The sequence below is a fragment of the Oncorhynchus nerka genome, linkage group LG1 (genome assembly GCF_034236695.1).
Source record: "Oncorhynchus nerka isolate Pitt River linkage group LG1, Oner_Uvic_2.0, whole genome shotgun sequence".
Taxonomy (NCBI): Eukaryota; Metazoa; Chordata; class Actinopteri; order Salmoniformes; family Salmonidae; genus Oncorhynchus; species Oncorhynchus nerka.
The window spans coordinates 34,265,665-34,289,519 of record NC_088396.1 but is presented as its reverse complement, the minus strand read 5'-3'; the positions used below and the strand labels follow the sequence as shown (position 1 = coordinate 34,289,519).

Here is a 23,855-nt window from a genome sequence, read left to right as displayed (position 1 = left end):
ACATAGTTGAATGTGCTGACAACAAAATCACACAAAAATGATCAATGGAAATCAAATTTATCAACCCATGGAGTTCAGGATGTGGAGTCACACTCAAAATTAAAGTGGAAAACCACACTACAGGCTGATCCAACTTTGATATAATGTCCTTAAAACAAGTCAAAATGAGGCTCAGTAGTGTGTGTGGCCTCCACGTGCCTGTATGACCTCCCTACAACGCCTGGGCATGCTCCTGATGAGGTGGCGGATGGTCTCCTGAGGGATCTCCTCCCAGACCTGGACTAAAGCATCCGCCAACTCCTGGACAGTCTGTGGTGCAACGTGGCGTTGGTGGATGGAGCGAGACATGATGTCCCAGATGTGCTCAATTGGATTCAGGTCTGGGGAACGGGCGGGTCAGTCCATAGCATCAATGCCTTCCACTTGCAGGAACTGCTGACACACTCCAGCCACATGAGGTCTAGCATTGTCTTGCATTAGGAGGAACCCAGGGCCAACCGCACCAGCATATGGTCTCACAAGGGGTCTGAGGATCTCATCTCGGTACCTAATGGCAGTCAGGCTACCTCTGGCGGGCACATGGAGGGCTGTGCTGCCCCCCAAAGAAATGCCACCCCACACCATGACTGACCCACCGCCAAACCGGTCATGCTGGAGAACGTTCTCCACGGCGTCTCCAGACTCTGTCACGTCTGTCACGTGCTCAGTGTGAACCTGCTTTCATCTGTGAAGAGCACAGGGCGCCAGTGGCGAATTTGCTAATCTTGGTGTTCTCTGGCAAATGCCAAACGTCCTGCACGGTGTTGGGCTGTAAGCACAACCCCCACCTGTGGACATCGGGCCCTCATACCACCCTCATGGAGTTTCTGACCATTTGAGCAGACACATGCACATTTGTGGCCTGCTGGAGGTCATTTTGCAGGGCTCTGGCAGTGCTCCTCCTGCTCCTCCTTGCACAAAGGCAGAGGTAGCGGTCCTGCTGCTGGGTTGTTGCCCTCCTACGGCCTCCTCCACATCTCCTGATGTACTTGCCTGTCTCCTGGTAGCGCCTCCATGCTCTGGACACTACGCTGACAGACACAGCAAACCTTCTTGCCACAGCTCACATTGATGTGCCATTCTGGATGAGCTGCACTACCTGAGCCACTTGTGTGGGTTGTAGACTCCGTCTCATGCTACCACTAGAGTGAAAGCACCGCCAGCATTCAAAAGTGACCAAAACATCAGCCAGGAAGCATAGGAACTGAGAAGTGGTCTGTGGTCACCACCTGCAGAACCACTCCTTTATTGGGGGTGTCTTGCTAATTGCCTATATTTTCCACCTGTTGTCTATTCCATTTGCACAACAGCATGTGAAATTTATTGTCAATCAGTGTTCCTTCCTAAGTGGACAGTTTGATTTCACAGAAGTGTGATTGACTTGGAGTTACATTGTGTTGTTTAAGTGTTCCCTTTATTTTTTTGAGCAGTATATATATATATATATATATATATATATATAGATATACAGTGCCTTGCGAAAGTATTCGGCCCCCTTGAACTTTGCGACCTTTTGCCACATTTCAGGCTTCAAACATAAAGATATAAAACTGTATTTTTTTGTGAAGAATCAACAACAAGTGGGACACAATCATGAAGTGGAACGACATTTATTGGATATTTCAAACTTTTTTAACAAATCAAAAACTGAACAATTGGGCGTGCAAAATTATTCAGCCCCCTTAAGTTAATACTTTGTAGCGCCACCTTTTGCTGCGATTACAGCTGTAAGTCGCTTGGGGTATGTCTCTATCAGTTTTGCACATCGAGAGACTGACATTTTTTCCCATTCCTCCTTGCAAAACAGCTCGAGCTCAGTGAGGTTGGATGGAGAGCATTTGTGAACAGCAGTTTTCAGTTCTTTCCACAGATTCTCGATTGGATTCAGGTCTGGACTTTGACTTGGCCATTCTAACACCTGGATAAGTTTATTTTTGAACCATTCCATTGTAGATTTTGCTTTATGTTTTGGATCATTGTCTTGTTGGAAGACAAATCTCCGTCCCAGTCTCAGGTCTTTTGCAGACTCCATCAGGTTTTCTTCCAGAATGGTCCTGTATTTGGCTCCATCCATCTTCCCATCAATGTTAACCATCTTCCCTGTCCCTGCTGAAGAAAAGCAGGCCCAAACCATGATGCTGCCACCACCATGTTTGACAGTGGGGATGGTGTGTTCAGGGTGATGAGCTGTGTTGCTTTTACGCCAAACATAACGTTTTGCATTGTTGCCAAAAAGTTCAATTTTGGTTTCATCTGACCAGAGCACCTTCTTCCACATGTTTGGTGTGTCTCCCAGGTGGCTTGTGGCAAACTTTAAACAACACTTTTTATGGATATCTTTAAGAAATGTCTTTCTTCTTGCCACTCTTCCATAAAGGCCAGATTTGTGCAATATACGACTGATTGTTGTCCTATGGACAGAGTCTCCCACCTCAGCTGTAGATCTCTGCAGTTCATCCAGAGTGATCATGGGCCTCTTGGCTGCATCTCTGATCAGTCTTCTCCTTGTATGAGCTGAAAGTTTAGAGGGACGGCCAGGTCTTGGTAGATTTGCAGTGGTCTGATACTCCTTCCATTTCAATATTATCGCTTGCACAGTGCTCCTTGGGATGTTTAAAGCTTGGGAAATCTTTTTGTATCCAAATCCGGCTTTAAACTTCTTCACAACTTGTTCCTTGTTCTTCATGATGCTCTCTGCGCTTTTAACGGACCTCTGAGACTATCACAGTGCAGGTGCATTTATACGGAGACTTGATTACACACAGGTTGATTGTATTTATCATCATTAGTCATTTAGGTCAACATTGGATCATTCAGAGATCCTCACTGAACTTCTGGAGAGAGTTTGCTGCACTGAAAGTAAAGGGGCTGAATAATTTTGCATGCCCAATTTTTCAGTTTTTGATTTGTTAAAAAAGTTTGAAATATCCAATAAATGTCATTCCACTTCATGATTGTGTCCCACTTGTTGTTGATTCTTCACAAAAAAATACAGTTTTATATCTTTATGTTTGAAGCCTGAAATGTGGCAAAAGGTCGCAAAGTTCAAGGGGGCCGAATACTTTCGCAAGGCACTGTAGATATAGATATAGAGAGAGAGAGAGATAGAGACAGACAGACAGAGAGAGAGAGAGAGAGAGAGAAAGAGAGAGAGTGCACGCTTGGCATTTGCTCAGAGAGAGAGAGAGAGAAAGAGAACAAATTGTACCCTATTCTCTATATAATGCACAACGTTTGAAAAGGGCCCATAGGTTTCTGGTCAAAAGTAGTGCACTATGTAGAGAATAGGGTGCCACTTAGGACCCATACAGAGTGAGTTCTTCTGTGGCAAGCACGGTACCAGAGACACGTTGAGCTGACTGTCCATTCCACAACTCCCAGACAAAGCTCCTTTCATTGGGACAGCTCTGCTATGTACTGGCCTTCCAGGGCTGCGTCCAATATGGCACCGTATTCCCTTTATAGTGCACCTATGGGTCCTGGTCAAAAGTACTGCACTATAAAGGGAATACGGTGCTACAGCCCAGCTCTGGCCTCCCTCTCTCTACCAGAGCTGTCTCAGTAAATATTTTCATTGTAGTAAAACCGTTCAAGTAACACACTGCTCACCACTAGGCCTGAAACCGCACCCTAGATCGCACTACTTTTCAACAGGGCCATAGGGAATAGACTGCCATTTGGGACGTACCCTAGGAGTCAGTTTACTGAAGGTTTTAGCCGAGTGGAAACGTGTTCTCTGCTGGCGGAGTGCACTGCTAACCATGGTAGTTAACATTTTCGCATCCCATTAAACTTAACAGAGCCCAACCTGGTTTAGAACCACACAACACTACTTGCTTGGCTACTGGTATTGAGAAGTTTGCATAAAAGTAGAATAATTACCAGTTTGTAGAACTGTTTCAGGATCCAACGATGGTAGGAAGTTACAATCTGGTGGCCTGAGAGAAAGATAAGAAAGCAATATATTTACTGGCCTAAATAAACATGTCATAAACAATATAATGTGCTGCAATTCCACTGTCACAAACAATTCCTCAATCATTGGGCACTTTTAAAGAAAACAAACAAATGTCAACATGTTTTTAAAATAAATACCTTTCTTTGTCCAACTGGCTGCATTTCTCGCTGTCATTGATGACGACCAGCTCATCCAGCAGGGAAGAGGACTCCTTGGTAAACTTTTCAAAGACCTGAGAAGGAAAACACTTTCGTAAGTTGTGTGTCATACAAAACATAATGCAAATATGGACACAGGCAGAGAGGAACTCAACTTGAACTTACCTTCCTCAAACTATGAGGCTGATTTTGACATACAAGATGCAATATACTTTATTGCCACACAACCAAGGTTGGTGGTATTTGTTTGCATTTGTCTGTATTGTTATGGTGTTGATGTAAACATTGGTAATATGTACATTAACTTTATAAGCAAGTAATCTGTCAAATCATAAATGTCTTTGATCTCATCCAAAGCCATTATTATCCGAGTTGCAAATCATTTCCAAATCAAATGTGGTGCTTTAAACAATAATTGTACAGTCACATTGGGGATGTATTGCAATGGCGAATTACCAGTCTTTTGTTCACCCAGTCTATGTGATCGTACACCAGACTTCCCCCAAACTCATCAGTAAGCTGACAGGGCTCGATGTAGCGTGTGAGCTTATTGGCAGATACCAGAATGACCTGGAACAGAGGAGTGGGAGAAAGTATTTTTTTATTTACATATATATTTTTTTATCTTCACATTTTCAAACAGTACATTCATATTTTCCAACATTTGGTGAGGTTTTATTCTCGCCTGAGTAGCCTCGTTTCACTGCCAAAAATAAAATGAAACCATCTAGTGTTCAGCGACATAACACAATGTCAAATACAGGTAGTCTTCTCAAATAATTAACATCCAATCACATTAACCATTACTCTCTCGCAGGAAACCTTCACTCTTGCGCACATTTAGAAACGAAACAAGACCATTTGAAAAATAAGCCATGGGAGTTTTTTGAGCGAGAATAAAGACGACTTTCGAGTAGTAAGACATGTATAAAAGCAACAGATTACATTAATAAAAAGGGGCTAGAAGCATCTTATATGGTGAGCTACTGAGTGGCTAGGACAAGCAAGCCCCATACTATTGTGGAGGACTTCATTCTTCCTGCTGTCGCGGATATGGCTGGCACAATGCTGGGGGAAAAGGCCCAAAAAACGACACAGACAATGCCTTCGTCAAACAACACTGTTTCAGGACGCGTCAATGAAATGGCAGGAGATGTTTTGAAACAATTACTGCTTCGCATATAAGCCAGTTAATTACATGCATTACAGCTGGATGAGTTAACAGACTTGGTGGGCCTGGTACAGCTCCTGGTATATGTCCGTTATGTTTATGGGGCATCAATTAAGGAAGACATCCTCTTCTGCAAACCACTGGAAACCAGGACAACATGAGAGGATATGTTTTAAGCACTGGACATCTTTGACATCAAATGGACTTGGTCAAGATGTGTTGGTATCTGTTCTGATGGCACAAAAGCCATGACAGGGAGACATAGTAGAGTGGTAATACGCGTGCAAGCAGTTCCTCCCGACACCACTTGGGTACACTGCAGCATCCACCAAGAGGCTCTTGCTGCCAAGGGATTGCCTGACAGCTTGAAAGACATTTTGGACACTACAGTGAAAATGGTTAACTTTGTTAAAGCAAGACCACTGTACTCTTATGTAGGTTCTGCATTATGCAATGATATGGGTAGCAACCATGGAAAAGTGGCAAAGTTTTGATACTTTTTTTTTCAATTGAGAGACGAGCTTAAAGTTTTCTTTACTGACCATCATTTTCACATCTGACCGCTTGCATGATGAGTTTCTCAAACAACTGGCCTATCTGGGTGATAGCTTCCAACACTCTACTCAGCAAATTGGATGCAGTCAATCACAGTGCCATCCGTTTTGTCACCAAAGCCCCATATACTACCCACCACTGAGACCTGTATGCTCTCGTTGGCTGGTCCTCGCTACACATTCGTCACCAAACCCACTGGCTCCAGGTCAACTATAAGTCTTTGCTAGGTAAAGCTCCGCCTTATCTCAGCTCACTGGTCACCATAGCAACACCCATCTGTAGCACGCGCTCCAGCAGGTATATTTCACTGGTCATCCCCAAACCCAACACTTCCTTTGGCCGCCGTTTCTTCCAGTTCTCTGCTGCCAATGACTGGAACGAACTGCAACAATCACTGAAGCTGGAGACTCATATCTCCCTCACTATCTTTAAGCATCAGCTATCAGAGCAGCCTATTTATTGCCTTACCTCCTTACTTCATTTGCACACACTGTATACAGATTTTTCTATTGTGTTATTGACTGTACGTTTGTTTATCCCATGTGTAACTCTGTGTTATTGTTTTTGTCGCACTGCTTTGCTCTTTCTTGGCCAGGTCGCAGTTGTAAATGAGAACTTGTTCTCAACTGGCCTACCTAGTTAAATAAAGGTGAAAAAAAAAAATCCTGAATGATCTGAATCTAGGATTACGGGGACTCTCCTCAACTATATTCAATGTGTGGGACAAAATTGAGGCTATGGTTCTGTCTGCATTAACAAGGAAAACACTAAGGTCTTTCCATCATTGTATGATTTTTTGTATGCAAATGAACTCAAGCTTACGGACAATGTCAAATGTGATATAGCGAAGCACCTGAGTGAGCTGGGTGTGTAATTACGCAGGTACTTTCCCAAAACGGACGACACAAACAACTGGATTCGTTATCCTTTCATGCCCTGCCTCCAGTCCACTTACCGATATCTGAACAAGAGAGCCTCATCAAAATTGCAACAAGCGGTTCTATGAAAATTTAATTTAATCAGAAGCCACTGCCAAATTTCAGGATTTCCTGCCTTTGCAAATCGCTCTGTTAAGACACTGATGCCCTTTGCAACCACGTACCTATGTGAGAGTGGATTCTCAGCCCTCTCTAGCATGAAAACTAAATACAGACACAGACTGTGTGTGGAAAATGATTTAAGACTGAGACTCTCTCCAATACAACACAACATTGCAGAGTTATGTGCATCCTTTCAAGCACATCCTTCTCATTAACCTGTGGTGAGTTATTCATAATTTCTGATGAACAAATAAGGTTTTATATGTAAGATGGCTAAATAAAGAGCAAAATGATTGATTATTATTATATTATTATTTGTGACCTGGCCCTATAAGAGCTCTTTGTCACTTCCCACGAGCCGGGATATGACAAAAACTCACACTCATTCTATTGTTTAATAAATGTATCGTATTGTGTGTGTGTGCAGGCTTACAATGAAGGCAAAAAATTACATTTGAGAGTGCACTGACCCTGGTGCTAGAGGGGGTACGCAGATGGAGGTTGAATGTTTGAAGGGGTACGGGACAATAAAAAGTTTGGGAACAACTGCTCTATGGAGTCAGAGCTGATTAAATCCCCACTGGTACAAATATTTATTTCATCATCACTAATCCCCTCCAAATGCAACATTCACTTGACATTTAGAAACAATTGATCAAGCAGGCAGGACAAGGCCTAATCACAGCTGGTGGTCTTTTTCAATTATGTCCTCTCGTACTGGGTAAAGAAAGTCATCACATGAATGCTAAGAATTCAGAGACAACTCTAGGACCCCTCTTCGACACGTCAATGTGGACATTCAAGTAAGACTTTCTCTAGAATCTGGGAATGTGGAATAGGAATCTGGGAGAGGCCTATGCAGACATGTCTCTCTCTAAACAAAGCCTGTTCGCCTCCACAGCTGTTTCTCCTATCTCTCTCTGACTCATCTGTCCTCCTGCCATATAGGCTTGTTACAGGCCCGTTGGTTCTGGTTCACGCTCTCTCTCACACACGCAGACGCACACGCACACTACAGGCCTGTTCAGATGTATCACGTGGATAAGAGGTAACAGTTGTCCATACAGATGAGAGAAACACCAGACCTGGGTTCAAATACTACTGCAAATATTTAAAATACTGTGAGCTTTTGCTTTAGCCTGCCTGGAGTGACAGAAGGCTGGAGTTTGCGGTTTTGCAAATATTCTATTGGTTCCATTGCGCTAGCGTATCTAAAATTAATTCAAATAGTGTTTGAATGCAGGTGTGATGAGCACAGCGAGTCAGCCTACCACCACCTGGGATAGGCAGCACTAGGAAATATTTATGACCTCTACACAAACACAACCTGGATACTTCCTGTCAGAGAGGAGGAACATATTTTCATCAGGATTTCCAAATAACTTCTCGTCATCACTTATGGGGTTGTAGCTTTTCACCCGTAGAGATTTTGATATCTGCCTGTCTGATGTCATGTGTGGGTGTGTTTTGTGGAGATGTAACTGATATATCTGGCAGCCATACCTGGTTGTTTGGAGTACAAATGGGGTACATATGAGTGTAAAGCAAGAAAAAAAGATGTATTGTCTTATTCCTATGATGTGCTTCATCACCAGTCTATGCTTTGAATATTACTCAGGGAAAATCAGATATTACTCATCCTAACCTGTACACAGAGAAATCACTTATACTCCCCTCACCAGAGAAGATTAAAGTGAGAGCTGCTGCAACATCAAAATGTATAAAGGGATAAGTGAGAGCTTAAGCCCAAATACGAGTGAACCCTCTGTATCCCAAATTCTCAGTAGTCTACCCTAATATGTATGGTTTGTTTTTATCAAATTAAAGCTTTACATAATGTCATACTCTGGTATGCTGGTACGCTGGTATGGTGAACATGAACATAATACGTCCTAGCTCCAACCAACAGCATCAGACGCTGCAGAGACATGACTGCAGAGACCTGACTGCAGAGACCTGACTGGTGTGTGTGTGTGTTTGTCACACGCTGAAACCAGAAACCTGACTGGTGTGTGTATGTGTGCATGTGCATCGCAAGCTGAAAGCAGAAACCCTGACTGGAAGGCTGCCAGTCCCTTGCACACATCCGCAAGGTTAGCCGTAGGATGCTAAACACATACTCCATCAAAAAACACCACTACCATCAACCCTGAAAGACTACAGTTGAAGTCGGAAGTTTACATACACCTTAGCCAAATATATTTAAACTCGGTTTTTCACAATTCCTGACATTTAATCAGAGTAAAAATTCCCTGTCTTAGGTCAGTTAGGGTCACCACTTTATTTTAAGAATGTGAAATGTCAGAATAATATTAGAGAGAATGACTTTTTTCAACTTGTATTTCTTTCATCACATTCCCAGTGGGTTAGAAGTTTACATACACTCAATTAGTATTTGGTAGCATTGCCTTTAAATTGTTTAACTTGGCTCAAATGTTTCGGGTAGCCTTCCACAAGCTTCCCACAATAAGTTGGGTGAATTTTGGCCCATTCCTCCTGACAGAGCTGGTGTAACTGAGTCTGGTGTGTAGGCCTCCTTGCTCGCACACGCCTTTTCAGTTCTGCCCACAAATATTCTATTGGATTGAGGTCAGAGCTTTGTGATGGCCACTCCAATACCTTGACTTCGTTGTCCTTAAGCCATTTTGCCACAACTTTGGAAGTATGCTTGGGGTCATTGTCCATTTGGAAGACCCATTTGTGTCCAAGCTTTAACTTCCTGACTGATGTCTTGAGATTTTGCTTCAAAATATCCACGTAATTTTCCGTCCTCATGATGCCATCTATTTTGTGATGTGTACCAGTCCCTCCTGCAGCAAAGCACCCCCACAACATGATGATGCTGCCAACCCCGTGCTTCGCGGTTAGGATGGTGTTCTTCGGCTTGCAAGCATCCCCCTTTACCCTCCAAACATAACGATGGTCATTATGGCCAAACAGTTCTATTTTTGTTTCATCAGACCAGAGGACATTTCTCCAAAAAGTATGATCTTTGTCTCCACGTGCAGTTGCAAACCGTATTCTGGCTTTTTTATGGCAGTTTTGGAGCAGTGGCTTCTTCATTGCTGAGTGGCATTTCAGGTTATGTCGATATAGGACTCGTTTTTACTGTGGATATAGATACATTTGTACCTGTTTCCTCCAGCATCTTCACAAGAAGATGTTCTTTGCTGTTCTGGGATTGATTTGCATTTTCGCACAAAAGTATGTTCATCTCTAGGAGACTGAGCAGTATGTCGTCTGCATGGTCCCATGGTGTTTATACTTGCGTACCATTGTTTGTAAAGATGAACGTGGCAACTTCAGGCGTTTGGAAATTGCTCCCAAGGATGAACCAGACTTGTGGAGGTCTACAATTTCGTTTCTGGGGTCTTGATTTTCGCATGATGTCAAGCAAAGAGGCACTGAGTTTGAAGGTAGGCCTTGAAATACATCCACAGGTACACCTCCAATTGACTCAAATGATGTCAATTAGCCTATCAGAAGCTTCTAAAGCCATGACATAATTTTATGGAATTTTCCAAGCTGTTTAATAAAGTCACAGTCAACTTAGTGTATGTAAACTACTGACCCACTGGAATTGTGATACAGTGAATTAAAAGTGAAATAATCTGTAAACAATTTTTGTAAAAATGACTTGTTTCATGCACAAAGTAGATGTCCTAACCGACTTGCCAAAACTATAGTTTGTTAACAAGAAATTTGGGGAGTGGTTGAAAAACGAGTTTTAATGACTCCAACCTCAGTGTTTGTAAACTTCCGACTTCAACTGTAGTTTGAGGAATCAATCCTGAAAGACTAAATAGTAAGAGGAATCAACCCTGAAGAACCACATAGTTAGAGGAATCAATCCTGAAGAACTACATAGTTAGAGGAATCAATTCTGAAGGACTACAGAGTTAGAGGAATCAACCCTGAAGAACTACATAGTTAGAGGAATCAACCCTGAAGAACCACATAGTTAGAGGAATCAATCCTGAAGGACTACAGAGTTAGAGGAATCAACCCCGAAGGACTACATAGTTAGAGGAATCAACCCTGAAGAACTACAGAGTTAGAGGAATCAATCCTGAAGGACTACAGAGTTAGAGGAATCAACCCCGAAGGACTACATAGTTAGAGGAATCAATCCTGAAGGACTACAGAGTTAGAGGAATCAATCCTGAAGGACTACAGAGTTAGAGGAATCAACCCTGAAGAACTACATAGTGAGAGGACTCAACCCTGAAGAACCACATAGTTAGAGGAATCAACCCTGAAGAACCACATAGAGGAATCAATCCTGAAGGACTACAGAATTAGAGGAATCAACCCTGAAGGACTACAGAGTTAGAGGAATCATAATGCTAATGTTATGTCACGGGTTTGTCTTGCTTTGGTCTCTTCCTGGATACACACACACAGGAACACAACACAGATGCATGCACACACAGAGTCATCATTGTGCTGCAGAGAAAGCAACACATGATTTTAATTCTGATAATTTCCCACACGCAGACTGACTGACTCCTTGATACATACTAGATGTTGAATTGAAGTCTGTGCCCAGTGGGATATGACTAACAAGGCCAGGTAACACACACGTGGCTCGCACAGACAAGTGCATTTATTTATATGGCGATTAGCTTCCAAAGACGAAGGAAAAAAACAGTCTGATGGTTATAGTGAAAATTGGGATGGCAGATTGGGCAACACTTTAGCCACACCTCCGAAAGAGAAGAGAAGCAGAAAGAAAATCAAAAGTGAAAACAGACCCTTCCCTTCTCTTCCACAGCCCAGTATGTATCAATTACATCTGGATAGAGACATTTGTTCATGAAACCACCTCTTTAATATGTGAGCTGAGCTTACACCCTCAGGGCCAGTACTTGAAAAACATTTCAGAGCAGGAGTGTTGCTCTAAGATCAGTTTTTCCTTTTAGATCAACACTCCTACTCTGAGACACTTTTCAAATATGGGCTCTGGGGTGTAAGCTCAGCTCAGAATCCTAATTGAAGTGCTTTGAAACGGAAAGGTAGATCAAGCAGAGGGTTTAAAACTAGTGGCATTATTGTTTAGCTGTGAGTCAGTGAGTCAGCTCTCTAGTCTCTACCACAAGTGTTACTTTGTCTAACTGTGAGATAATTACATGAACACAAGATTGTGTCCCCTCAAAATAGAATGGCCACATTCGAGATCATTAAATCCATTATATATTGTGTGTAAATTGTGACTGACTGATTTATAGTGCAAGGTTATTTGCAATGCAATGCATGTCAAAACAAGCCAAATAGCTAGTCTTTTGAGATTGAGGTGGCAGGCACTACGAGGGAGACTTCACTGCTTCTACAGGGTTTTCATGCCCTGTTACATTCCCATATTGTACATCCGGGCGGCGAGGGGACTGAACCCTCGCTAGGCGAGGTGGGTCATGTTCTTTACCCATTTTGTTTTCACTCTGTCCTACAGACCAGGTTCCCAGAATGCTAAGGCAGACGCGCTGTCCTGGATAGTCAGGCGCAGGACAGCAGATATGAGTAATAGACAAATACAATACAATAAAGCGTTCCCACATAACGGACCGTATTACATACAAACAATTACTCACAAACAAACATGGGGGAACAGAGGGTTAAATAATGAACAAGTAATTGGGGAATTGAAACCAGGTGTGTAAGACAAAGATAAAACAAATGGAAACAAAGATAAAACAAATGGAAAATGAAAAGTGGATCGGCGATGGCTAGAAGGCCGGTGACGTCGACCAAAGACAAAACAGCCTCGATCTGGCTCTGGTGCCAACGTGCCAGAACCGGCTGATACCCCAGTATGCACTGGAAGGGAGAGAGGTTAGTGGAGGAGTGGCGGAGTGAGTTTAACGCCGCCCACTCCCCCAGCCGGTCCTGGCAATATGACCGCAGAAACCTACCCACATCCTGGTTTACTCTCTCCACCTGCCCATTACTCTCGGGGTGAAAACCTGAGGTGAGGCTGACTGAGACCCCCAGACGTTCCATGAACACTCTCCAGACCCTGGACGTGAACTGGGGACCCCAATCAGAGACTATGTCCCCAGGCACCCCGTAGTGCCGGAAGACGTGAGTGAACAGGGCCTCCACAGTCTGTAGGGCCGTAGGGAGACTGGGCAAAGGGAGGAGACGGCAGGACTTAGAAAACCAATCCACAATGACCAGGATCGTGGTATTGCCCTGTGAGGGAGGAAGATCCGTCAGGATGTCCACCGACAGGTGCGACCACAGCCGTTGTGCAACGGGTAGGTGTTGTAATTTCCCTCTGGGCAGGTGGGAGCCTTGCACTGGGCGCACAATGAGCAGGAGAAAACATAAACCCTCACGTCCTTGGCCAAGGTGGACCACCAGTACTTCCCACGAAGGCAACACACCGTCTGACCGATGCCAGGATGACCAGAGGAGGGTGACGTGTGGGCCAATAGATCAAACAGTCGCGGAGAGCAGACGGAACATACAGGCGCCCAGCTGGACACTGGGGGGGAGTGGGCTCTGTGCGTAACGCCCGCTCGATGTCCGCGTCCAGCTCCGACACCACTGGTGCCACAAGGCAAGAGGCCGGAAGTATGGGAATGTGATCTATGGACCGCTCCTCTGTGTCATACATCCAGGACAGCGCGTCTGCCTTAGCATTCTGGGAACCTGGTCTGTAGGACAGAGTGAAAACAAAATGGGTAAAGAACATGACCCACCTCGCCTAGCGAGGGTTCAGTCCCCTCGCCGCCCGGATGTACTCCAGATGGCGGTGGCCATCCAGATGAGAAAAGGGTGTTTAGGCCCCTCAAGCCAATGTCTCCACGCCTTCAGAGCCTTGACAACAGCCAACAGCTCCCGGTCCCCCACATCATAGTTCCGCTCCGCTGGGCTGAGCCTCTGAGCTTTGGTGGCGTGCCCAAGCGCTGAGAGAGCACGGCTCCTATCCCAGTCTCGGACGCGTCCACCTCCCCTATGAACGCCAAAGAGGGATCCGGATGAGCCAGCACGGGAGCCGAGGTAAACAGAGCCTTCAGGTGACCAAAAGCTCTGTCCGCCTCAGCCAACCACTGCAGCCGCACCGGTCCCCCCTTCAGCAGTGAGGTAATGGGAGCTGCTACCTGACCAAAACACAGGATAAACCTCCGGTAGTAGTAGTTGATGGAGCATTCATCAACCCGTACGGCACGACGAGGTACTCATGGTGCCCTGAGGTGGTAGTAAATGCCGTCTTCCACTTGTCCCCCTCCCGGATATGCTCCAGGTTGTAAGCGCTCCTGAGATCCAATTTTGTGAAGAAGCACGCCCCGTGCATTGACTCGATCGCACTGGCGATCAGAGGCAGCGGGTAGCTCTACCTCACAGTGATCTGATTGATACCCCGATAGTCAATACACAGGCGCAGACCTCCATCCTTCTTCAAAAAAAAGAAACTTGAGAAGGGAGGTGAAGTGGAGGGCCGAATGTATCCCTGCCCCAGGGATTCGGAGACATATGTTTCCATATCCGCCGTCTCCTCCTGTGACAGAGGAGACACGTGACTCCTGGGAAGTGCTGCGTCTACCAGGAGATTTATCGCATAATCCCCCCGTCGATGGGGTGGTAATTGAGTCGCCTTCTAGCCAATTCGGCATATTCTGAGGGGATGCGCACGGTGGAGACCTGGCCTGGACTTTCCACCGTAGTCGTACCGGTGGAAACCCCTACACACCTCCCTGAGCACTCTCGTGACCACTCCTTGAGAGCCCTCTGTTGCCACGAAATAGTGGGGTCATGATAGGCCAACCAGGGTAGGCCCAGCACCACGGGAAATGCAGGAGAATCAATAAGGAAGAGACTGATTCTCTCCTTGTGACTCTCCTGCTTAACCATGCTTAGTGGAGCGGTGGCCTCCCTAATCAGCCCTGACCCTAATGGTCGACTACCTAGGGCGTGGAATCCCTAAACTATGTGCAAATGAACGGTCAATAAAATTCCCAGCTGCGCCTGAATCTACGAGCACCTTATGCTGGGAATGCGGGGAAAACTCTGGGGGCTCTGGGTAAGCCTGGTGTCGACTCACCTGGGGTAACACGATAGTGCCCTGCCTGCTGCATCGACTCCCTGAGGAACCCCCCCAGCACCGACCAGCAGTGTACCCTCTGCGGCCACAGATGGTGCAGAGAATGGCCCCTCCTCCGGTCGCCCTAAGTGCAGCACCTCCCAGCTCCACGGGTGTCGGAGCGGAAGTTCTGGGGGATGGAACTGACAGACCCCGATCCGGACGTCCGCGGGTAGCCAGCAGGTTGTCCAGCCGGATGGACAGGTCCACCAGCTGGTCCAATGTGAAGGTGGTGTCTCGGGAGGCCAACTCCCGACAGACGTCCTCGCGCAGACTGCACCGGTAGTAATCGATCAGGGCCCTGTCGTTCCTGACGCTCCTCGTCCCCTGCCTCAGGAGGAACAGACGTTCTCTGCGTAATGGTCCAACGCCGCGTCTCCTTCACTCCATACGGCGCTGGCCCACTCCAGGGCTTTGCCTGAGAGGCAGCAGATGAGGGTGGACACGCTCTCATGTCCCGAAGGAGCCGGGTGAACGGTCGACAGGTAGAGCTCAAGCTGGAGTAGGAACCCCTGGCATCCGGCAGACATCCCATCATACTCCCTTGCGAGCCGAATCCCGCTGGGACCGGGTAAAGGAGGGGTGGACAGTGGGACCTGCTGTAGTGGGGCTGGTGGAGGCGCTGGACGACCACCTCCTCTCTCCCAACGATCCATCGTCTGCAGCACGCGATCCATGGCGGTGGCCAGAAGTTGCAGTATGGTCGCGTGCTGCTGGACGCGCTCCTCTATCGCCACAGGGAGGGCGTCTGCTCCTGCTGACTCCATTCTTGGTGAGTAATTCTGTAACGTGGTCTGTGTGTCGCTTGTGTAGAGGAGTCAGGCGCAGGACAGCAGATTATTTACTCAAAATAGACAAATACAATACAAATACAATAATTACTCACAAACAAACATGGGGGAACAGAGGGTTAAATAATGAACAGGTAATTGGGGAATTGAAACCAGGTGTGTAAGACAAAGACAAAACAAATGGAAAATGAAAAGTGGATCGGCGATGGCTAGAAGGCCGGTGACGTCGACCGCCGGACGTCGACCGCCGCCCGAACAAGGAGGGACCGACTTCGGCGGAAGTCGTGACACATATACTCTGGTATTCATGCCAGATTGGTTCTGGGTAGTAGATGCCATACAGGTCAGCCAACCACTTAGTTCAAAGTTCAAAGATATTTAATTCCTCAATAGTAAAGTTCAATGAATACAAGCACCCGATCCACCCTGTCTAAACTAAAGTAGGTCAACTTTAATTTCCAAGTATTTCCCTCTAATTCCCTTTCATTTCCAATGCCAATAAATTGACCACCTCAGCCATCCAACAGAGCCATCTGGTCTAGCAGGGGAGTTATAGTGAGGAAGAACTAGAAGGAACTGCTGGTCCAGATCAACACAGACATGTTATAGTGAGGAAGATCTAGAAGGAACTGCTGGTCCAGATCAACACAGACATGTTATAGTGAGGAAGATCTAGAAGGAACTGCTGGTCCAGATCAACACAGACATGTTATAGTGAGGAAGATCTAGAAGGAACTGCTGGTCCAGATCAACACAGACATGTTATAGTGAGGAAGATCTAGAAGGAACTGCTGGTCCAGATCAACACAGAACTGTTGGAGCAAAAACAACAAGAAAGACCTCTACTGAGCAGTCTCTGTATTAGTGTGTTCCAGGACACTCTTTCCACACACACACTTGCATATATAAACACTCACAAAGACTAAGGCACGCACACACACACAATCACAGACGTGCACGCACGCACACACACAATCACACACACACACTGGGCTGACATGCTGAAGACAGTAATGTTATACTGCAGCCAGCATCTGCTCTTGATATACATTACTGTTGCCAAGCAACATGATGACAGTGTTAGTCAACGCTGACCGAGACCATACTGTAGACAGAAAGTCAGATTAACTACTACTACCAGGTATTCCTGCTTCATACTTCCATTTCTATCAGACAAACTAGCATGTATCCATACTCCATACTTCCATTACTATCAGACAAACTAGCATGTATCCATACTCCACACTTCCATTACTATCAGACAAACTAGCATGTATCCATACTCCATACTTCCATTACTATCAGACAAACTAGCATGTATTCATACGCCATACTTCCATTACTATCAGACAAACTAGCATGTATTCATACGCCATACTTCCATTACTATCAGACAAACTAGCATGTATTCATACGCCATACTTCCATTACTATCAGACAAACTAGCATGTATTCATACGCCATACTTCCATTACTATCAGACAAACTAGCATGTATTCATACGCCATACTTCCATTACTATCAGACAAACTAGCATGTATTCATACGCCATACTTCCATTACTATCAGACAAACTAGCATGTATTCATACTCCATACTTCCATTACTATCAGACAAACTAGCATGTATTCATACGCCATACTTCCATTACTATCAGACAAACTAGCATGTATTCATACGCCATACTTCCATTACTATCAGACAAACTAGCATGTATTCATACGCCATACTTCCATTACTATCAGACAAACTAGCATGTATTCATACTCCATACTTCCATTACTATCAGACAAACTAGCATGTATTCATACGCCATACTTCCATTACTATCAGACAAACTAGCATGTATTCATACGCCATACTTCCATTACTATCAGACAAACTAGCATGTATTCATACGCCATACTTCCATTACTATCAGACAAACTAGCATGTATTCATACGCCATACTTCCATTACTATCAGACAAACTAGCATGTATTCATACGCCATACTTCCATTACTATCAGACAAACTAGCATGTATTCATACGCCATACTTCCATTACTATCAGACAAACTAGCATGTATTCATACGCCATACTTCCATTACTATCAGACAAACTAGCATGTATTCATACGCCATACTTCCATTACTATCAGACAAACTAGCATGTATTCATACGCCATACTTCCATTACTATCAGACAAACTAGCATGTATTCATACGCCATACTTCCATTACTATCAGACAAACTAGCATGTATTCATACGCCATACTTCCATTACTATCAGACAAACTAGCATGTATTCATACGCCATACTTCCATTACTATCAGACAAACTAGCATGTATTCATACGCCATACTTCCATTACTATCAGACAAACTAGCATGTATTCATACGCCATACTTCCATTACTATCAGACAAACTAGCATGTATTCATACGCCATACTTCCATTACTATCAGACAAACTAGCATGTATTCATACGCCATACTTCCATTACTATCAGACAAACTAGCATGTATTCATACGCCATACTTCCATTACTATCAGACAAACTAGCATGTATTCATACTCCATACTTCCATTACTATCAGACAAACTAGCATGTATTCATACTCCATACTTCCATTACTATCAGACAAACTAGCATGTATTCATACGCCATACTTCCATTACTATCAGACAAACTAGCATGTATTCATACGCCATACTTCCATTACTATCAGACAAACTAGCATGTATTCATACGCCATACTTCCATTACTATCAGACAAACTAGCATGTATTCATACGCCATACTTCCATTACTATCAGACAAACTAGCATGTATTCATACGCCATACTTCCATTACTATCAGACAAACTAGCATGTATTCATACGCCATACTTCCATTACTATCAGACAAACTAGCATGTATTCATACGCCATACTTCCATTACTATCAGACAAACTAGCATGTATTCATACTCCATACTTCCATTACTATCAGACAAACTAGCATGTATTCATACTCCATACTTCCATTACTATCAGACAAACTAGCATGTATTCATACGCCATACTTCCATTACTATCAGACAAACTAGCATGTATTCATACGCCATACTTCCATTACTATCAGACAAACTAGCATGTATTCATACGCCATACTTCCATTACTATCAGACAAACTAGCATGTATTCATACGCCATACTTCCATTACTATCAGACAAACTAGCATGTATTCATACGCCATACTTCCATTACTATCAGACAAACTAGCATGTATTCATACGCCATACTTCCATTACTATCAGACAAACTAGCATGTATTCATACGCCATACTTCCATTACTATCAGACAAACTAGCATGTATTCATACGCCATACTTCCATTACTATCAGACAAACTAGCATGTATTCATACGCCATACTTCCATTACTATCAGACAAACTAGCATGTATTCATACGCCATACTTCCATTACTATCACTCTGTTGTGAAGGGGCTTCTAGCACTAAAATATAAACAAGGAATACTAGCTACATCTCTCCCATCTCAGAGAACAAACATAGAAACTTGAGGAGTGTGTCCCCCACCCCTCTACTAATTTAATTCCTTCAGGGGGTATAGGAAGAGATGACAGAAGCCATATGGGAGGTTGAAATGGAACACGATGCATGAATATTTAATAAGTCATATTAATCTAGCGCTGAGAAAATGGTGACTTACTGCCATAAAGTTCTACCTTCTAAATCACCACACAGTGCACTTAAAAAAGTATAATGATGCCATGCTGTCTACCACAACAGACCTTGGTCACCTATCTATCAGCCGCAATTGACAGAGAGCTTAATTTGCCTAGTGGTCTATAGCATATGGTCAGCAATTCCTCAGGGGTATGTTAGTGATTGATAGGCTATATTTGAGGGCTGTTGTAGAGCACACAAGCACAAATAATTCATCAGAAAATCCCTAGCCATTGCAACAACAACAATCAAATGTGTTGCCTATATAGCACAAACAGATCTGGGCCCGAGATAAACAACAGCATTGCTGAAGGGGTTCACAACACAAGGCCAAATATAATACTGACTGAAGCAAAATAAAAAGCATCATCTCTCTATCTCTATCAATTTGTATGCCGCCCAACCACCAACATAGAAATCATTGGTTTGTGAAGGAAAGTAAATTCAATTCTGGTCATAATCTGTCCCTCTGGGAGGTGAAGGCGGATAGGATTCTGCTGCTCAGAGATATAACATTATTAGGAGAGAGTGAGGGGGGAGAAAAAGAGGGAGAGATGTAGAGAGAGAGATGAGCGAGAAGGGGGCTAGAGAGAGAGAAGGAGAAAGTGAGATAGAGACAAGACACTCACCTCAAAGCCTAGTCTGTCCTTCTCCTTCCAGAAGCAGAAATGAGTGACCTTCTTGTCCCAGAATTCATCAGGCTTCACCACACACACCAGGGACACCTCTGCTGGAATCACATTCTACAGAAAATGGGATGATATCAAAATTAAATACTATTTCATATAGCAAAATGGTATAGGCTTTGGGTGGTTTATTGGACACAGAAATAAACCGATAGGTTTATGTAATGTTAACATACAGTTACTGATGGTTTATAAGATGTTTGTAAGCAGAGTTTCAAATTGAATGACACTGGTATACTCTTTATCAAAAAAAAAAAGTGCTATCTAGAACATAAAACGGTTCTTCGGCTATCCCCAAAGGAGAACCCTTTGAAGAACCATTTTACCCATGTAAAAACCATTTCCACAGAGGGTTCTACATGGAACCCAAAAGAGTTCTTTCTACCTGGAACCAAAAAGGGTTCTCCTATGGGGGCAGCCGAAGAACCCTTTGGAACCCTTTTTTCTAAGAGTGTAAAAATATATAAATATATATAACCCTGTAGTGCATCACAGTTTTCATGAAATCCTGCAGGAATTTCCCCAGTCAGTGGCAGGCAGATTAGTGTGTCAGACAGAATGTACATTTCATACTGTCATCCTATCTATTCTGGTCCTGTTTCTGCAGAGGTCTATAAGATAGCAGGGGACTGTATAGCCAATCTGCAGTGACAAAACCAGGTCAGGGCAGAATGCAGACTGAGTTCAAATAGCCTGCCAGTTTTGGGACTCTACTATTGGTTCATTAAGCAAAGGAAGCTCAACCAGGCACAGCTAAAATATTTGGAATAATTTCAAATAGTATTTGAACCCAGGTCCGGGGCAGGCAGACTGCAGACTACAGCAGAGACAAACAGAGCTCAGTCTGTCTGCTGACATAGGCCACACTGCAAAGTGGATGGAGGTCAGAGCCTGGGTCCTATTCACTAGGCATCAAATGCACAAAACTGACTGAAACAGCAGGGACAAGCTGGACTTGTCCAATACGAAATGCACATTTTTAGTTGTCAAATGTTTGGCTAGTTTGCCCTAATGAGCCCAAACCAGAGCCTGGACTTCAGGGGAAAACATTGTTTAAAGGCATAATTAGGCAGATGGAGAAATTACACAGCCCAGTCAGGAGATCGATTAGACTACTCTTCTTCAAACGTAATCAGCTTAGATTCCCTTTTGTCTTAATTACTTTTCACTTGACTGCTGGGGATGGATTTGATCTGAGATGTCTATTTCTTTTATTCTTTTTATTTTATTTGCCAGGGACCATGCATAATGCATATTGCACCATATTTAACTACATAGCTCATCACTGTAATGTTTTATGGCACAGACAGAATGCAACATCTGGGTTGGGACCACCATTTTATTTCTCCTCCAAGGCTCTTTGTCACGTTCTGATTGGCAGAGAGCTGTTAATGTGGTGGAGGTAGGCCAAGATGGTTCCCCTGTGGCAACTTCATGTCCACGTCTGTCTGCTTCTCACTCAGACATCTGCTCCTCTATTGTATACTGTGCTAATTAATCATTAGTCTTCTACTGCAATGGGATAAATCAGGGTCACACAGAGTGCTTCTTGGTAGTCTTAAACAAATCTACTTTGAAACAAAAGTATACATCTTACACACACGGTTACGGGCTTAAAAAAAATAAGACACCTGTACATGTCAGATATAGAGTTGACATTTATTACATTTTGAGTTTGCATCCCAATAACTATACTTTATATACATCACAGAAGACTGAAATATAACAAAACTGCTTGACATAGAAACACCAGATTTTCACTTTATAAAAACATATATGTTTATGAATTATGAAATTATGAAAAATATTAATAACATTCCACCCATGGGGCCACTAGGTCATTTGACTGCAGGAAATGGCTACATCGTTACAGTCATGAATATTCACAGGGATAATTAAAGATAAAGAGACATGGGTTTTAAAGGGTTAAATCTACTGAACATTGTTAAATAGGCCATTGGGAACAGAACACATCCTCATGTGAAAGTATTTTTATATCCTCACTCTAGGACTGGGCGTTATATCGAATTCATTTGAATTAATGTCTTAGCGTGATGTTCCAAATGCCTGTATCATTTTTTTTGTGCCATTTGTCTTTTTGGCCTCGTCTCCTTCACTCCATCTGTGCTGTGTGCACCTTCCCACTCACACACAGACACCAAGCCCCTCCCCTGCCACTCAGAACAACCACAATGAAAGATTAGAACTCAGATATCTGACCCGAGCCCGACATTATACATTGGGTTGGGAAGGGTAAAGGTCTGTTTTTTCATCAATAACTAAGGTACGGGCAGGGCTCGGGTATCAATACATTGATCACTAACATTTTGAAGCTGAGCCATTTGCTCGTGCTCTGCTGCACAGTACAGTCATATCTGACTAAGATCATAACATGATGTCAGAAGTGATTCAACCTCGTCAAATATAAAACAGGAGAGATTATTTCACAGAAAAGAATAATGTTCCTTGAGTTTAGAGCGGCAAAAAGTAGCTAACAGCTCACTGCTCTCTCATGTCTCGTCCTGGAGCAGAGCAGCCTAAACCGAGCCGTTGCTATAGATACTCAGACTCAGAGCGCCATGACCTGCCTGCTCTCAGACAGAAAGTGACAGAAAGAGAGGAGCAGCTAATGGATTTACTAATAGAGGAGGTTATTTCGGGTTTCGGGCCGGGCTTTAAATTTAGTAGATGCAATCGGACCTGGGTAGGGTAGGGCCTGAATGTCGCAGGCCTGGGTAGGACTCGGGCTTAAAATTCATGCCAGTGCAGGGCTCTACTAAAAGATCACTTCTTCCTCTCTGACCATAAGCAGTTTCAACTCGCTTTTTGCATTTGAGGTTTGGTTCAACAGAATCGGTCATATGGACACCGGAACACATTAAGATATTATTTTACTGTAATAGACAAGAACTTAACTTTTTTTAGTGATACCCTTTTTATGTCTCAACTCCCCAAATGTAAAACAGAGCAGACCATACTAAAACAGGAGTATCAATTAACATGATTTTGGGAAATGTATGCTTGGTTTCTGCTAACAGCATTTCCGGTACCATGATGTATGCTAGCAGCATTTTAGCCAGACTGTTATGTGCTAGCAGCTGTCTAGTGTTTTAAAAATGTGCAATGAGGATAAAAAGTCACATTTATATAAGGAATTGGCAACACGTTCTCATTCTGAGAAATAAGCATCTTCTCATCCAGGTAGCTGTGACGACCCTCCCACTCTGTCTGCCGTATTCTCTCTGTTATTTCCTTATTAGGATGCTGGTGGGCGGAGTTGGGAGGGTCGTCAGCTACATGGGAAACACCTGGGCCCGGTGTCTCCCAGGATAAATACACCACTTCCCCATTCATGGAGGAGACTCTCTCCATGCTAACACCCTTTGTAGATTGTGTTGTGGTTCTTGGTGGCCGTTTGTTTGTTTGTTTGCTTTGGCACCTTTCATCACCCTGCATTATCACATTCATGCATGCAAAACACTCACTTACACTACTGATTACTGATTACACACACCATTGTATATTATACTTAGTTGCTTTAGGTAATAAATACATATTTTGCTACTCCTTATCTCCACGTTGTCTCCCTTTGTTACGGGCTTTGAGCCGGTTCGTGACATAGCCCACTTGATTTCAACATCTAAACAAAGTGAACAG

General features: G+C 43.8%; 1 protein-coding gene across 2 annotated transcripts in view; it reads right to left on the bottom strand.

Annotated features, from left to right (window-relative positions):
• LOC115129580 (SEC14 domain and spectrin repeat-containing protein 1-like) overlaps window positions 1–23,855 on the bottom strand; it is a 69,112-nt gene that overhangs the window by 16,693 nt on the left and 28,564 nt on the right. For both annotated transcript variants that reach the window (XM_029660108.2, XM_029660116.2), the window contains exons 6-9: window positions 20,142–20,255; window positions 4,612–4,725; window positions 4,135–4,229; window positions 3,922–3,977 (exon numbers count right to left, since the gene is read on the bottom strand). In XM_029660108.2, the coding sequence (XP_029515968.2) occupies window positions 3,922–3,977; window positions 4,135–4,229; window positions 4,612–4,725; window positions 20,142–20,255 (379 nt within the window). The remainder of the gene's footprint in view (window positions 1–3,921; window positions 3,978–4,134; window positions 4,230–4,611; window positions 4,726–20,141; window positions 20,256–23,855) is intronic.